The following is a 16,438-nucleotide window of genomic DNA, read 5'->3' on the forward strand; positions in this document are numbered from 1 at the left end:
AAAATAAGTTTAAAAAATCTGACTATTTAATTGTTCTTATAGTTGCATCAGATTTATTTCTCAATTAATTATCTAAACATTTCATTTCTCAGTCCTAAACTACAATGAATTGCTATTATTATTATTCTTATATTTATTATTATTGTAATTATTATTAAAAAAATCTGTATATTTAATTTGTTCATGTAGTTTTTGTAGGACACTTGTTATCACTTCATCATTAATATATTTACTTTTGTAGAACCTTTGACATATGTTATACTTAGACACTGCTTGGTTTTGTCTCTAACCTCTAATTGTGTTTTTTCACTTGGGCATATTGCAATGGAATTTTTGTACTATTTTCATCAATCTGTCTGTATATTGTTTCTCTTGTCTTCATGCTGACTCTGTAATTGGCTACCAGCTGTTGAGTACAGCAGGTAAATAAAACCAAGAATTGAAGAATTGAATTATTATTATTATTATTATTATTATTATTATTAGAGGGGGTGGGTTTCCCCATGCACTTAGACCAGTTATTGGTCCATTGTGCATCCCCCTTTAATTTCTACTGTCGCCATACCCTACCAGTACTGGTGTGTACTATCAGCCCCGTTCAGCCAACGAGGTCAGCCCACGGTACCTGATACTTCCCCCATCTACCAGAGGCATTGGAAACTACCTGGGCGGGAAACTTGTTGCCTAATTTTGCTCAGAGGTCTACTAGAGACATGAGGATCTTTTACATGCCGTAAATCTACGACACGGGACCCATAGCTTAACCCTTCAGTGCCAGACGACGTACATCGCACATCGGCATTTAAATGCCACATCTCACCGGGCAACGTTGTCGTGCGTCTTGTGCTGCTTTTCATGTAAAGTAATACTTTTGCTATGAAATGAAAGAGGAAATTTCTGTCTATCATTTCGTATATTCGTTATCCCACTTTGAACTTCCCGGGGTATTCTTTTTTTACATTAGAAGTCTCTGAAGAAGTTTTGTAGCTCGCCGTCTAGGGTGCAGTATTGCCGTACAAATCTATCTCCATCTCTTGGAGAGTTAGGAACTAAATATGCTAGGTTGATAGTCTGTGATCTCCTTGCGTGTTGGTCGAAGCAAAGTCTGTGTTCTCTCTGCGTGTTGGTCAAAAAAAAAATCGATTTCCATTCAGCCAGTGACGAGTGCTGCCTCTTGAACGGAATGAGAAACCTCGTGTAGAAAACCCAACAAGAATGATACGTGATGCTGACCTCTGATATGACTGCAGTTGAAAATGATAAACAAATGCCTTGTTTGCATTCGTTGAGGTTCCATTTGTTCCATATAGCTAATGCAGTTTGCATGTAGCAGCCATGGCTGGAACAAGCAAGAGATGTTCAGGTGTGTTGAGTGACGAGGACATACAGTGTCTGGTTGAAAGTGATTCCAAACAAAGTCTATCAGATTCGGATTTTGACTCTGAAAACGAGTTAGATGACCGTGCCTTTTTTTGATGCTGTTGGAAATGAGGGCAGCGATGAAGATGACAGTGCAAATCAAGAATTCGTTTGGGAGGATATGCAGAACTATAGGGGTCAGAGAGAACATTTCACGGGCAGTGTTGGAGCTCAAGGCCCTTCGAAAGATCTAACGGAAATTGTGGACGTTTTCAAGTTGTTTTTCGACAAGGAACTTATTGAGACCATAGTCACAGAAACAAATAGATACGCAGAGCAGTTTATACGGGGGCGTGAACCATCAGTGAGGTCGCATTCTAAGGCATGGAAACCCGTGACAGAGGGAGAAATTTATGTTGTCTTGGGTTTGTTCATGCTCATGGGCATTGTACAGAAACCAACTCTTCAGTCTTATTTTACAACAGAAAAGGTAATTTCAACACCGGGATTTACAGACATTATAACGCAAGACAGACTGGAGCTAATATGTAAATATTTGCATTTCGCCAACAATGAAAACATCAGCACTTTTGAAGGACCCAAAAAACTTTTCAAAATCTACCCAGTAATTTTCCATCTCAATAAGAAATTTCAGGAACTCTGTCTCCCAAACCAGGACATTTCACTTGACGAATCTACGACACTTTGGAAAGGCCGTCTGTCTTTCAAACAGTACCTCCCTCTGAAGGCAGCCAAATTTGGAATTAAAAGTTACAAGTTGTGTGACTCCACCACGGGGTATTTATGGTCATTCATCCTATATACAGGCAAGGATACAGTACTCGACTCCTCCTTGATCACAGCGGACACCAACAAAACTTCAGCCATTGACCTGAAACTAGTAGAACCTCTCCTGAATCAAGGTCAGACTCTGTGGATGGATAATTTTTACAATTCCCCAACTCTGGCCAGGCTATTGAAGATAACGCACAAGACCGACTGTGTTGGCACTCTGAAATTGAATCGTAAGAATGTGCCTCCAAAGGGAAAAACACTAAACTAAAAAAAGGTGAAATCGTGGCACAACATTCTGGACTCGTTTCTATCACAAAGTGGTTCGACAAAAAAATAGTCACCATGATCTCCACCTATCACAGTCATGACACCAGGACTGTTACAGTTAGAGGCAAGGTGGTGGAGAAACCAATTTCAGTATTGGACTACAATAAGTCAATGGGAGGGGTCGATTTGAAGGACCAGCTGCTTCACTCTTATTTGATCGAGAGGAAGCGAATGAATAAGTGGTACATGAAGCTGTTTCGCAGGCTCCTAAACGCCTCAATTCTGAATTCAATGATAGTGTACAGGAGTAACACAGGCAAACGAATTCAGCAATTATCATTCAGAATTCAGTTGACTGAGGGCCTGTTCGTGAAATATGCGAGTGCTGTGGAACATAAAGTGCCCGGTTCACATCCATCAGATAACACAGTGCCCCATCTAACAGAACGACATTTTATCAGCAAGATTCCTCCAACGGCGAAGAAATCTTGACCACAGAGAAAGTGCATTGTGTGTCAAAAGTGCTGAAAGAGAAGGGACACACTGTACTGGTGTGATGCGTGCGGCATGGGCCTCTGCATTGAGTGTTTCCGCCACTACCACACATGGCTGAATTTTTAAGGTAATACGATACTATTGTTCATAATTTTTATACGCTTACTGGCCCAAAAATAATTTGAAAGTAGTGTGGATCAATACGCTAATTCTATATACTTCTCTGGACGTTGTATGAAAATCTGAAAAACAAAACTCCAATTTTTTCCCGCTTATTACGCTTTAAGTGCTGCAATCTCCGATTTAATTATTTAAATAGCTGCCAGCATTGGAGTGCAAAAACGATTTAAATGCCCCCCGGCGCTGAAAGGTTAAAGTCCCTCCCAGAGGACTTGTTCCCTGAATTTTTCCGCTCTTAAAAATTCCACGACCTCCGCTGGGTTTGAACCCACGTACCAGATTCAAGCAGTAGGTGAAATATTACATTCTAAGATCCATAAGCTAATTAATTCTATTTGGAATAAGGAAAAATTGCCTGATCAGTGGAAGGAGTCTATTACTGTACCAGTTCACAAGACTGCATTAATTATCATGGCATAGCACTGCTATCAACTTCATACAAAATTTTATCCAATATCCTTCTCTCAAGGTTAAGTCCATACATAGATGAAATTATTGGGGATTATCAGTGTTGGTTTCGATGTAACAGATCAACTACTGATCAGATCTTTTGCATTTGTCAGATACTTGAGAAAAAATGGGAGTACAATGAGACAGTACATCAGCTGTTTGTGGACTGCAAGAAAGCCTATGATTCATGTTAGGAGGGAAGTAATGTACAGTATCCTCATAGAGTTTGGGGTAACTAGTTAGGCCGATTAAAATGTGTTTAAACGAAAAATCTGTATACGTAAATATTTGTCTGATAATTTTCGTATACAGAATGGTCTAAAACAAGGGGATGCTTTATTGTCATTTGTTTTCAACATTGCTTTAGAATATGTCATTAGGAAGGTCCAGAAAAACCAGGTGGGACTGAACTTAAATGGGACATATCAGCTACTGGTCTATGCTGTTGATGTGAATCTACTGGGTGGTAATATAGATACTATAAAGTAAAAACACACACTGCAAGTGAAGCTAGTAAGGTTGGTTTAGAAGTAAACATAGATAAAACTAAGTACATGCTGCTGCTGCTGCCTCATCACCAGAATGCAGGGCAAAACATGATATAACGATAGGTAAATGATGTTTTGAAAATGTGGCAGTTCAGATATTTGGGAATGACTACAACAAAACAAAATCTGATTCAGAAGGAAATTAAGAGGGGACTGAATTTGGGTAATGCTTGATACCATTCAGTCCAGAACCTTTTGTCTTGTCTGCTGCCTAAGAACACAAAAATTAGAATATACAAAAGTATAATTTTGCCTGTGGTTCTCTATGGGTGTGACGCTTTGTCTCTAATATTAAAGGAGAAACACAGACTGAGGGTTCTCCTAGAAATGCTTTGTGGCGATTAGCACAACAAAGCAGAGTTTCTGTAGGCAGTGCATGGAAAGCAACTAAACTGTTGCATATTGGTCCAGATAAAATTACTGTTGTTCCTGAAATTAAACCTGTGGATTATGAAAAAAGAGTGTGGTTTTGTAACTGGTTTATCAGTCATGTGCATGACAGACTTATTGTTCCTAAGCTGACATTTTTCCAGATGAGGCTAATTTTAATCTCTTGGGATATGTTAACTCACAAAACAACAGGTATTGGAAGAGTGAAAATCCTCATGCCTTAATTCAACTTACTGGTAGAGGGTACACACAAGCAACGGGCATACTGCAGATAGTAGACATAGCAAAACAACGAGCTAACAAACAGAAAAACAAGCTGCAGAAACGAACCTTTTGGAATATCATATAGTTCCAAACAAGTGGATGACGCCCCTTTATGAGGTGGAATAGGATTTTACAAAAAAAAAATTTAATAGATTTTAATTAATTATTTACGTTATTTTTAAGTGAACTGTAACGCACGGTTTTATTGCATGTCAGAGCAGTGTAACAGTTGGGACGCACTAAGAAACCTGAAGATGGCCATCGGTGGCTGAAACATATTGTGTTAAGTGTTAAATGGTGAATAAACAATTGTTGCATTACTGACTGACTGTGGACACATAGACATTTAAATAAAGATTTTCAACAGGCTGCTGAAATACAGAATTACAAATAAATTAATTTTAAATATGTCTTTACAATCTTTATACAACACACCAGGTTTAAATCATGCAAACTATAAATGAATAAAAGATTTTAGTAATCTGTGAATGTGTTTGGAAGACCAGTCTTGGCTTCTGAATGTGTATGCATAATGTAATGATTCTGGTATGGTCAATAACGTCTGTTATTTTATCTTGAAAATTTACACAAAGAGTGTATTGGAAATAAAATGTGTTTAATTTTTTTCTGCATCTATTCAAAATATAATACACTCAAATAAATACTTGAAAAGAACAGACGCTCTAAACGTGCCACAGAAATGTATCTAGGTCCTCATATAAAGTGGTCATCAATAATGGCTCCTCTAAATGAAAAGTAAAATGACTCAACATTATTGCATAAAATTCTCTAGTAATGAAATTTAACCAAAATTTGTCTTCCTCATTCTCAAGTTACTTCGTGCATAAAGACGGACAAAGGAATTTTAACAGGCACTCCACATGGAAGCAAACATGCCTCAAAAAATGTTCATATATTACCAGCATGGCAAATCTACTAACATGCCTTCTTGCATAAGCATTTAAAATTTGCTTAGGGGGATGGGGGGGTGGAGTCCAACTGGGTCCAATCAGCACAGCGGCCACTGATTAGCCTATTGTAGCCTGCCCCTGCTGATTATGACGGAGAATTTGGTGGAATAAAGATTGGCAGGGGAAACCAAAGTACTCGGAGAAAACTCACCCCAGCGCCACTTTGTCTACCACAAATCCCACTTGACCAGACCCAGGATCGAAACCGGGCCGCCACGGTGGAAAGCCAGCTACTAACTGCTTGAGCTATGGCGCGGCCTTTACATAAGCAAGTGATATACCAGGAAAAAAAAAAAACATGTACCTCTGCCAACCACAGAAGGCCTGGACTTTCCGTTGTATATTCTGCAGCTTTGGTTGTGCAGTGACAGGAGTTACACCAGACACACCCTCCATGAAAGTTGGATTTAAGTTTTGGATTTCCCGTCTTCGCCGCCGTCCACTGAAAATGATTGAGTTATAACAAAATTCTTTATTGAATGCATTACTTCTATTCATCAGTCATCACGGGTAACTTCTGATATGGAGACATTAAATATCTCTTATAAATTATTCATAATATCCTATGAGATTATGGAAAAAAGGACTTTCTTACGTGACTAGAAGACTGAGGCTGTATTTCTGAACCCCTAATTGCAACATAATCATAGATTTAGCCATCTTTCTATAAACAAGGAGATCTAAAGATATTAATTGTTGTAAGATTTGAGGCTTTCACGGCGGTGACTATGAAGAAAGCAGTCTTCTGGGATTTGGCACTGTGTATATGTGGTGTTAACCGACGTCGGTTAACACCACATATACACGGTGCCAAATCCCAGAAGACTGCTTTCTTCATATTAATTGTTGTTTCCACAAGTCAAATACAACTAACCTGTGTAAGATTTGAGGTTTTCAAGGCGGTGACTATGAAGAAAGCAGTCTTCTGGGATGTGGCACTGTGTACATGTGGTGTTAACCGACGTTTCGGAGGAACATATCGCCTCCATCTTCAGGGTAGAAGGAAAAATAAGAAATCCGCAAGCGAAGAGACCGTGAAAAGCGGTACAAGCAGTCTGAAGATGGAGGCGATATGTTCCTCTGAAACGTCAGTTAACGCCACATCTACACAGTGCCACATCCCAGAAGACTGCTTTCTTCATACAACTAACCTGCTTCCGCCAGGAACTCCAGCAGTGTCACTAGTGTTACTGCCATCCTCATCATTACTGTCCTCTCCATTGCTGTCATCATATTCTGCAAAAAATGAACATAAATTCTGATTGTGCAGACTACCACAGGATTTATCTACCACCTGATATAGTATGGTTGATGTCACAATAAGATATGTAACAAACTGACTTAAGCAATTCATAAATTTCAAACTCTGAACATTCAAAACTCACCAACTCTGTGAACATGTAATGCTTTCTCAATAAAAATGGCTTATGTGGTGTCAAGTGAGAGGATCACTGCAAACAAAAGGAAGAAGAAGGAAGTAGATGTAACCTGTTTTGAGGTGTAATTCTTTCCCTGGGGAGGCGGGAGAGAAAAATTATTTATTTTTTTTTTTCAGTAATTCTGTTTGATTTAAGCTGTATCATTTCAGTCAAAGGCAAATTCTGACTTCTGTGTCTGTGCAACACATTCTTACAAATCAATTTCCACTAGTAGAAACAAGCAATCTCTCCCATGAGATACACACTGATTTTGACACATTTTGCAAATGACTGCTTTTACCGCACCACCTTCTTATGTTGGCTTTTTCTGCCAAAATGTCTTCTAGCAGCACATTTTGCCAAATCTACAGCACATTCAATTACTTGCAGCTAAAACTTTGTGGTATACCTTGCACATTCCTTGACTATAGTTTATTACAAGCAAGTCATACTCTTTGAAATGATGGTATGCATGCTTTTGGATTAGGATGAAGCTGCAAGACATCAGCAGGCAACACATGACAATATGTGTAGTGCAAATGGCTGTCATGAAATCGCTACAGCTAGTGCCAAAGAACATTTTTTTTAAATTTGACAGGTACTTGAGGAACCAGAACAGCTCAGTTGGTATAGTGATTGGCTATGGGCTGGACAGCCCCCTCCCCAAACCAGGGTTTGATTCATGGCAGGGGCAAGATTTTTCTCTACTTGACAGCGTCCAGCCCTCAGGGGCCAACCCAGCTTCCTACACAATGGGTACAAAGGGCTCCTTCCCCAGAGGTAAAGCAGACAGGGCATGAAGCTGACCACTCACATCCATCTAGAGCTGAGGTCACTCCCCAATACATCTTCATGATGCGATGCTTAATTAAGTACAGGAACAACTTTACTTTATCTTTTTGATTGGTACTTGAAGAAAACTTACTCTTAAAGGCTTCATGGAGTTATAAATGAGGCCATATTAATTCATTTTCACCTAAAATCAGGTATGGCTTAAGAACAAGGCTTATGTTCATGCAAAAATGATATTTCTGTCAAGTCAACTATAATGTGGGCTCAACTGAAAACAACAGCAACAGCAACAACAACAACAACAACAACAACACCTGTTAGTTTTTCTCATCTTCACATGTAATAATAAAATTATTGACTTTAAAGATCTCAGCAATTTTATTTTGTATGAAGAGGACACAAAAGATGCGCTGGCAGATTAAATCCAATAAAACTATTCTGACCTGATCAAGAGTCTGGAATAATCCCTTTACCATAACTGTACATCAGATTTTACCCATAGACATTTACTGGAATGCAGGTTTAATATTTTATCGATAATGTGTATGCATATACTAGGTGGTTCAAATATGATTGGGACTGATTTTTTTGTAAACAAGCCGCACTGCGCAGCAACTGTGCAACCTTGAGAGAGTGAAGCCACAACCTCCACCCTCCCTCCTGTTAGGGTTAGAACCTGTTCAATCCTGTCTGGAAGTTGCTAGAGTGATGAGTGAACAGAAGGTACTGCGGAGCATGGAACAACGCATTGTGATCAAATTCCTCGTTGGAGAAAACGTCCAGTCCGCTGAAATTCACCAGACTCCAACAACAGTATGGGGAAGAGTGTCTCTCATGGACCAGTGTGTTTGAGTGGTGTAAGTGCTTCAGAGAGGGCAGAGAGCGCATGGAGAATGAACCGCATGATCGTTGGCCGTGAACATCCATCACCAAGCCAAACACTGATCGTGCAGACGCACTTATTCGTGAGAATAGGAGCATCACTATCAAGGAACTTGGAGCAATGCTGTCCATCAGTGTTGGTAGTGTAGAAGACATCATGAAATACCACCTACACTATCGCAAGGTGAATGCACAGTGGGTACCACACACTTTGACGGACATGAACAAAATGGTGCGCATGCAAGTTGCCAGTCGTCTCCTACAGCAGTTTGAAGACAAAGGTGATGCATTTTTGAAGTCTATAGTGACCACCAATGAAACGTGGGTGCACTACTTCATTCCCGAGTCCCAGCAGTCATCACGCGAGTGGCGGCATACCAGTTCTCCCAAACCCAAGAGAGCGCAAAAGAGCCGTTCAGCAGGAAGTGATGGCAACATTCTTCTGGGACTGGCAGGGGGTTATCCATGTAGACTTTCTGACAGATGCCAGAACAGTCAATGCAGCTTATTACTCTGACCTCCTGGCAATAGACATGAAGGAAAAGATCTGATCCAAGCGGAAGTGAGGTGGAAAGTGGGTAGCCTTCCTTCAAGACAATGCACACCCCCATAAGGCTAAAACAACAATGGAAACCCTCCAGAAATTGAAATGGAACCTTCTGACACATCTGCCGTACAGTCCCGATTTTGCACCAAGTGATTTCTACCTGTTTGGAAGGCTCAAATCAGACTTGCAAGGCAGGCGGTTTGTGGACGCCGTCATCCAGAATGTTCGGGAGTGGATATGCCACCAACCACAAAACTTTTTTGAAAAGGGCATCAGGATGCTTCCAGAATGTTGGAAAAAATGTGTTGAATGGAGGGGAGTACATTGAAGACTGACATGTGCAAGTAAGTGTTTGGCAATTTGGGTTTAAAAAAAAATCAGTCCCGGTCATATTTGAACCACCTTGTACTTCATAAAATGATAACCACCCAGATATTTGGGTCAGACTATTTCTGCTACTAATTGCTCTGTAAAGCTATTTAAAGCATTACTTACATCCTAAAAGAAACATACTAACCTTTACACCAATCTGGCAACTCAGGTGGGGGTGGCACTTCATTTATATCATTATCACCATACCTTCGATACAGTTCTTGCAAGTAATCACGTTTATAGATTCCTGGTGGGCTGAAAAAATAGTTTCTAGTCAGTGGTTAGTTACCACAAAATTAGCATCCTATAAGAATACTTCATATGATAATCATTAACAGAAACAGCCAGTAAGTACATATATAATAATAAGAAAGGACAAGATTAGTATTTAGATTTTAACAATGCCCTTTCAAGTGCGGATATTATGTATGGTGAATTCATGCACTATCTCTCCATAGTGTGATTCTTAAAGAACAAGTAAAAAATATTGTATATGTCCTGTGACACTAGGTTTTCAAAATATAAATCATCATCTTATGGCACAAGCTATCAAATGACCAAACCATGAGCATGTCATTGTAACAATAGGTGCTTGAAGCGGCTTCCGTCCATTTCAAGGCAGATGGCAGTGCACTGCACAACATTATCTTGAACATGCCTAACAAGCTGTTTGAAGTCTTTCCATGAGATCTTCTGATAGTCCTCGGAGGGGTTGGATAAACCTGCTCCTTCAATGTCCCAACAGGCTAACATCCATCAGAGTTAGATCCAGTGACTAAGGAGGCCACACAAGCGACCCATAACAGCTAGTCCACCGTCCTGCATGTGTCAAATTCAACCACTCTCCATACAGGTTGTAGGCAATTTGCATTCATGTGCACCGTATATATTACTACACTTCCTCTCTCACATAGGCACTACTCCAGTCAAATAAGATGCAAAGATCACTGACGATGTAAGAAATTAGATGTGTCCAATTTCAAGGCACTATCCTAGAGTTCACATGAATACTAGAAAAACTACTAGAAATCTCAGTTAGGACAGCAAACAATCTGGCCAAGATTACAACCAGGTGTTTCATGAAAAAAAAAATACAGCATTATCAACACAGCAACATGAGAAACTAACTAACTAACTTGTGAAACAATGAAATGAGGCAAACTAAAAGAGAAATGCTGCAGATTGGATAGAACGAACAACATTATCCTTCTCATACTGTCTTTATAACCATCTGTTCTCCAAGTGCCTCCATGCTTCTCTCCCAGCTAATGAAAATACTCTAATATTTATTGTGTTTTGGAAAAACTAGTGTTTCACTGTCAGTGGCCATTTACAGTCTTGATGTCAACTTGTTTTTGTTCATTACTACTTCACTGCACTGTTCTCTTCCTGTGTCCTGCACTGAACTAGCTTGTAAGTCATCACCTTACTTTCAACTTCATACCTAGTCCTCCACACACACACACACACCTGTTATATGCCACTTCTATGCTCCAGTGAGACTTGCCTTGTAGCCAGTTGTATGCCAGTTATAACATTAAGAAAATTCAGGCCATAATGTGAATGAGGCAATTGTCTGCTTTTCTGGAAGGAAAGAGAATGCAAAAGGGGGTTGTGATTCTAAGAAAGCTTCATGAGGGGGGGGGGCAAACTGGACTGCTGGAGAGGGCTAACAGCTGTTATGATGTAGTCAAACTGGTGTGGAATTGCTGGAATAAAAACTATGTACATTTAGGTAGCAGGTTCGATTCCTGATGAGGTCACTGCATTTTTCTGTTGGGCTAACCTGGGGTCAACTCAGCCTCTAACAGAAATGAGTATCAGGAATCTTTCTCGGGGTAGACAACAGTCTGCATGTAAGGCTGACAACATCACCACATCTGTGGGCCGACTGTCTGGAAAATGTGGGAACCTCAATGTCTCACAAGCCTAAGGACTGACATGGTCCACTAAAGGAATAGCTTTACCCTTTGTTTTCATTCTAATGGCAGTTTTAACTAACTCATCTATGTAATTTACATTTCCTTCTTACTTTGGTTCGTTTTTATGGTGAAATTTAAACTTACCCGGTTGTAAGTTTTGAGGTTTTCACGGCGATGACAATGAAGAAAGTCGTCTTCTGAGTTTAGGCACCGTGTATTCTTCATTTTGGCCGACGTTTCGGAGGAACGTAGCGCCTCCAGTAGCAGTAGCAGCTACTGCTCTCCACATTCCAAGCCATTCAACTGCTCTGAAGATGGAGGCGCTACGTTCCTCCGAAACGTCGGCCAAAACGAAGAATACACGGTGCCTAAACCCAGAAGACAACTTTCTTCATACCCGGTTGTAGTTCAAGAAGGATATATTTTATTCCCTAACAAAACCCTTCCATTAGAAATGCTTCTTCATGGGAGAAGTTTCAGAACATCTGACTTTCATCCATTTTGTAGCATACCACTCTTCACAACCACTGTTCTAATGGGTTAAGAAACTTTACAGTCAATATTCTATATATGCTTCAATGCACAATTTCCAGACTGCATCTTTTTCTCTTGTAAAACAGATATCATGTGAAATACATTCTGCATTAATCCCCACATGGTGGATACCCACTTGTATTGTTTTTAAGACCAGTCCATATTTTTAAGATCATAGTACTATCACAGGTTAGTGACGTGCTAGAGGATTCATGCTGATAACTGAATTTATTGGATACTTATTTTTCTTAGCTACAGACAATTACAATACCTTCCGGCAGCATGTCACAGTATGTAGATCATCAACAAGAGTGTAAAATAGTGGTGTCTACCATATTTATATCAATGGTTAAATCAGATGATGAGTTGATGTATGGTTCAGTAACATAGTTCCTCCCAAATCCCAGAAATAATATTTAAGATGCTACAATGAAGAAAGCTTACTGTACATGCCCATCAGAGCAAAAACAAACTCCATGCAGAATGATTTATTTATAATTGGCTGCAAATTATTCAGTACATATTTAAGGACATAGATTAAAATTCTGAACACAAATCTGTATTTTGTACACACTATGTTCTGCAAACTTTTAATTCAGGTCAAAATTACAAATTTCTATTTTATGGTTCCCTCTTTAAAATTACAGCACAGGCCGTGAAATCAATATAAGCAAAAACCTGCAACTTACCGAACAACGGCAAACTGATTGAGAGCTGCTTCCAAACTACAGTCCATCTGTTGTACCAGATAAGATACTATAAGGAAACCTGTCCTGTTAAAACCATGTGTGCAGTGGATTCCTGCAACAGCAAACAAAACTACCTCTAATGCATATGTTTCCTCAGATCAGAGTTCTCAACTTTTATCTTCAGGGTTGCTTTGATCTAATGTTTGGATTTTTATAAAATCTACAATTTAAACCAGTTTCTTTTTAATAAGAATTTCAATTTTTGAACTTTTATTTTTACAGATTTCAGAAGCAAATGCTTTATTTCTATAATTAAAATTGGTGATCTGGGACATCACACTGTACTGTTCAGTTCAAAGGTACAGGTGTTTCTGAAGAACTTGCTGTATCCCTCTTCAGGATAGTTGGAGGCACAAGTTCCTCCAAAACTCTGGACCATATCCACCAAACTACATGGTGTCACATCCCAGAAGACTGTTACCTTCATATTAATTGCTGTGAGAACCTCAAATCTAATAAGTGATTTCTGTGATTGATACATATTTGTACAATAATATCTCTGGATAAGTTCAGGTTATTGAGGATATAAGGAGAATGGGGTGTGTCAGTTACATGAATCTGCCATTTATATGATAAAAACTCTGGAAAAAGAAACATATCATCTCTATAGTTTTTGCATGGGAGTCCTCTTAGGTGACAGCTGATTGGTGAATGTTATCAGATATACTGCAATGTGATTATAAGTCTGCCTAGTCTTTACTGTAACAGCACCTATATGATGGAGGGTAATGAGAAGTGCTACTGCTGTTAGTTTGGAGAACTTCTACATGATGGGTGAACATATGCACATCACAATTTTGTTTCGTTTTTGTATGGGGTGCACACGATAGCGTAGTTGGTTGAGGCACTATGCTACAAGCCAGGTCACGAGTTCAAGTCCAGATGAGGTCATTGGATTTTTTCAATTGACCTAATCCTTCCAGCCACACTATGGCCCTGAGGTCAACTCAGCCTCTAACAGAAATAAGTACCAGGAATTAATTAAATAATTTTCCTGGGGAGTAAAGCACGGCTAGCTACCTTTATTTTATAATAAAGATAAATTTCTATGCAAATTTTTAAGTTGCATGGAAATTTTTGATGCTTCAACACTGAATAACTGGGAGTTACTTTACCAGCATTCTAATGACCCAAATTTTTAGACTTTACATTGAGCTTTGGAACAAAATGAACTGATAACGAATTCAGTTCACATTCACTTTATGCATGATTTTATAGCAATGTGTGAATATGTGAAAACAGTACTTAATAGTCAGAGACCACAATTAACAAAAAAATTGTCATATGCAAAGGGCTAAGTCCTGTCTTTTGTTATAAACATAAGCATTGTTACTCTATTATTACTATTACCATCTATTATTTAATCTACTCCTTTAGGTCCAAATAATACCATAAATATCTATGGTATTCTTTTCCATTAGATAAGCCTTCTAAATTCAACTTCCTTCACTTCCACCTCCTCCATTCTTATATCATATTTTCATGTTTCTATTCAGCTTTTATTCAGAGGAACAAAAATGAACATAAACAGTCCTGAAAGACTGAAAGAGTTGTTTGAAGAAACAAAGCACAGAACTAATACTAATGTGTTCACATACCTATTATCTCTAATGGATTTTCTCTCATGAACTCATCACAAATCAAAAAGAATGAATTCACCACCTCTTGAGATGGAGTTTCTCCATGTCCTCGACACTTCAGTTTAATATACTTGCAGCCTTCTGCTTCAATTTGTTTCTTGTTATAAAATCTTATTGTATTTGTCAAATCGATCCAAAGGCCAAGTTTTATCTGAAAATATAGTAGAAGCAAACATAAAATGTACACTAAAAAATTATAATTTACAAATATATAATAATTATGTGAATACTGGCTTTGTTTTTGTCAGGATAGTCTGATCATATTTTCAGTGTGTATATTTTACCTATCACGCACTCACGCATGCACACAACATAGCTTACATTTATAATGATGCATCTATTAAACATGTTCAGTGTTTAAAAGTATTATATCGTCAGGCAGGTGAGAAGAGGTGGCAGTGTTGTGTAGACATCTCTTTCAAGCAACACCCCTTTCGGATTGTTCTGGGAGCTACAGTTATCCAAGATACTGAGCAATGATTCAAGAATATAATACACATGGACAAAACGGTTGAGCCTGTGGGAAGCAGCAGTTTTGATATCAGTTTCATGAGCTAGAAAGCTAGAAGTGGAGTACAGCATTCACATGTTGTGAACTACTGCGATGAGATGGAAGTTTGTCAGTGCAAAAAGATAAAAAGTGCAGCAGTATACATGAAATAATAATATAAAAAGATTAAGTTATATCTGGGCTTAAGAAATCAATTACAAACCTCACCCTACGAAGATGTATGGGGAAATGGAGGTAGAGCTCCACCATGTTTAACCTTGGCACTAGATGGAAATTAGATGTCAGTGTCATGCCTCTGTTGATTTACCCCCGCCCCCAGAATAGACCCTGGTACCCACTGCCTAGGGAACAGTGAAAATGCTGCAACTGGTGTCAGAAGGTGGATGGATGATGGAACCAGCTTTACAAGTGATTATGGAGTAGTTAAATGAACTAAATAGTGATATGAGCACCAGCAGGGTGACAGACGGGAAAGTGAAAGAGTATCTCCTCATGGGCAGCGAGGTGTCGCTCAATGAGGCTTCAACTTAGCACCGAAACTAGAGGCAGCAAAGGCATCTGCCAGACCAACATCACAGCTGCAGAGGTAAGGACTGGCGCCCCCATGAGAACATGATTGCCAGTGACTGAGTGCTGCAAGACTGGACGACCCATGTGTTGGCAGGGTGGAGACTTTGGTCACTTCAAAGAGACTGCTGACAGATTCATGATGAAAAGGACTGTCTGAGAGGAAGCAGACTGGATTAGAGGAATAAGTAAGGGATGATACCACAGAAGAAGATTCCAGCATCATCACCCTCACAATCTCATTTCACAATCAATACATTTGTTAAGAGGAAAAATGACATCATACATGCTGAGGGCCAGACAGAGGAGGAGCCTTGCTTTGTGATCACAGACACATGGCATCCAGTGAGTTGTGGCTGTATGGCTGGAGGGCCCACTGGACATGGTGAATAGTCTAGTGGGACCAAGTTCAAAGGCTACCCACCAAGGAGTGAACAAGGCCAGGCCAATGGGTGGCGCCTGTGAGGACTGAACACTGATGGAGGCAGGTGTACGCCAGTGGAGATGCAGTTTCTAAAAGACCCTATCTGAAGACCTGCACTTGCTACCAGGAAGTTGGGCTGCAGTCAGGCAGCCAGAAAGTACGACTTATTGCTGCTGCTGTCATGGGTGGCTGGGACCATGCTGGCCTGAAAAGGGGACAGATGGATGACAATAACATGGAGCCAATTCTACAGGTAGTGAAGGCTGGAGAGTATCCCAAGTGGGAGGCCATTGCTGACTACAGTTCCATCCACAAGGGTTATTGAGTTCAGCAGAACTCCCAGGTGGTGAGAGATGTCGTG

The 16,438-nt window shown here is 39.6% G+C and overlaps 1 protein-coding gene across 1 annotated transcript in view; it reads right to left on the reverse strand.

Moving 5' to 3' along the window:
• LOC111869117 (mRNA-capping enzyme) overlaps window positions 1-15,740 on the reverse strand; it is a 53,201-nt gene extending 37,461 nt beyond the window's left edge. The window contains exons 1-6 of the mRNA XM_023860338.2: window positions 15,654-15,740; window positions 14,534-14,726; window positions 12,876-12,987; window positions 9,876-9,985; window positions 6,871-6,955; window positions 6,024-6,161 (exon numbers count right to left, since the gene is read on the reverse strand). Coding sequence (XP_023716106.1) covers window positions 6,024-6,161; window positions 6,871-6,955; window positions 9,876-9,985; window positions 12,876-12,987; window positions 14,534-14,726; window positions 15,654-15,740 — 725 coding nt within the window. The remainder of the gene's footprint in view (window positions 1-6,023; window positions 6,162-6,870; window positions 6,956-9,875; window positions 9,986-12,875; window positions 12,988-14,533; window positions 14,727-15,653) is intronic.
• Window positions 15,741-16,438: the final 698 nt, after the last annotated feature.

This window comes from Cryptotermes secundus, unplaced genomic scaffold, assembly GCF_002891405.2.
Source record: "Cryptotermes secundus unplaced genomic scaffold, Csec_1.0 scaffold563, whole genome shotgun sequence".
NCBI classification, from domain to species: domain Eukaryota; kingdom Metazoa; phylum Arthropoda; class Insecta; order Blattodea; family Kalotermitidae; genus Cryptotermes; species Cryptotermes secundus.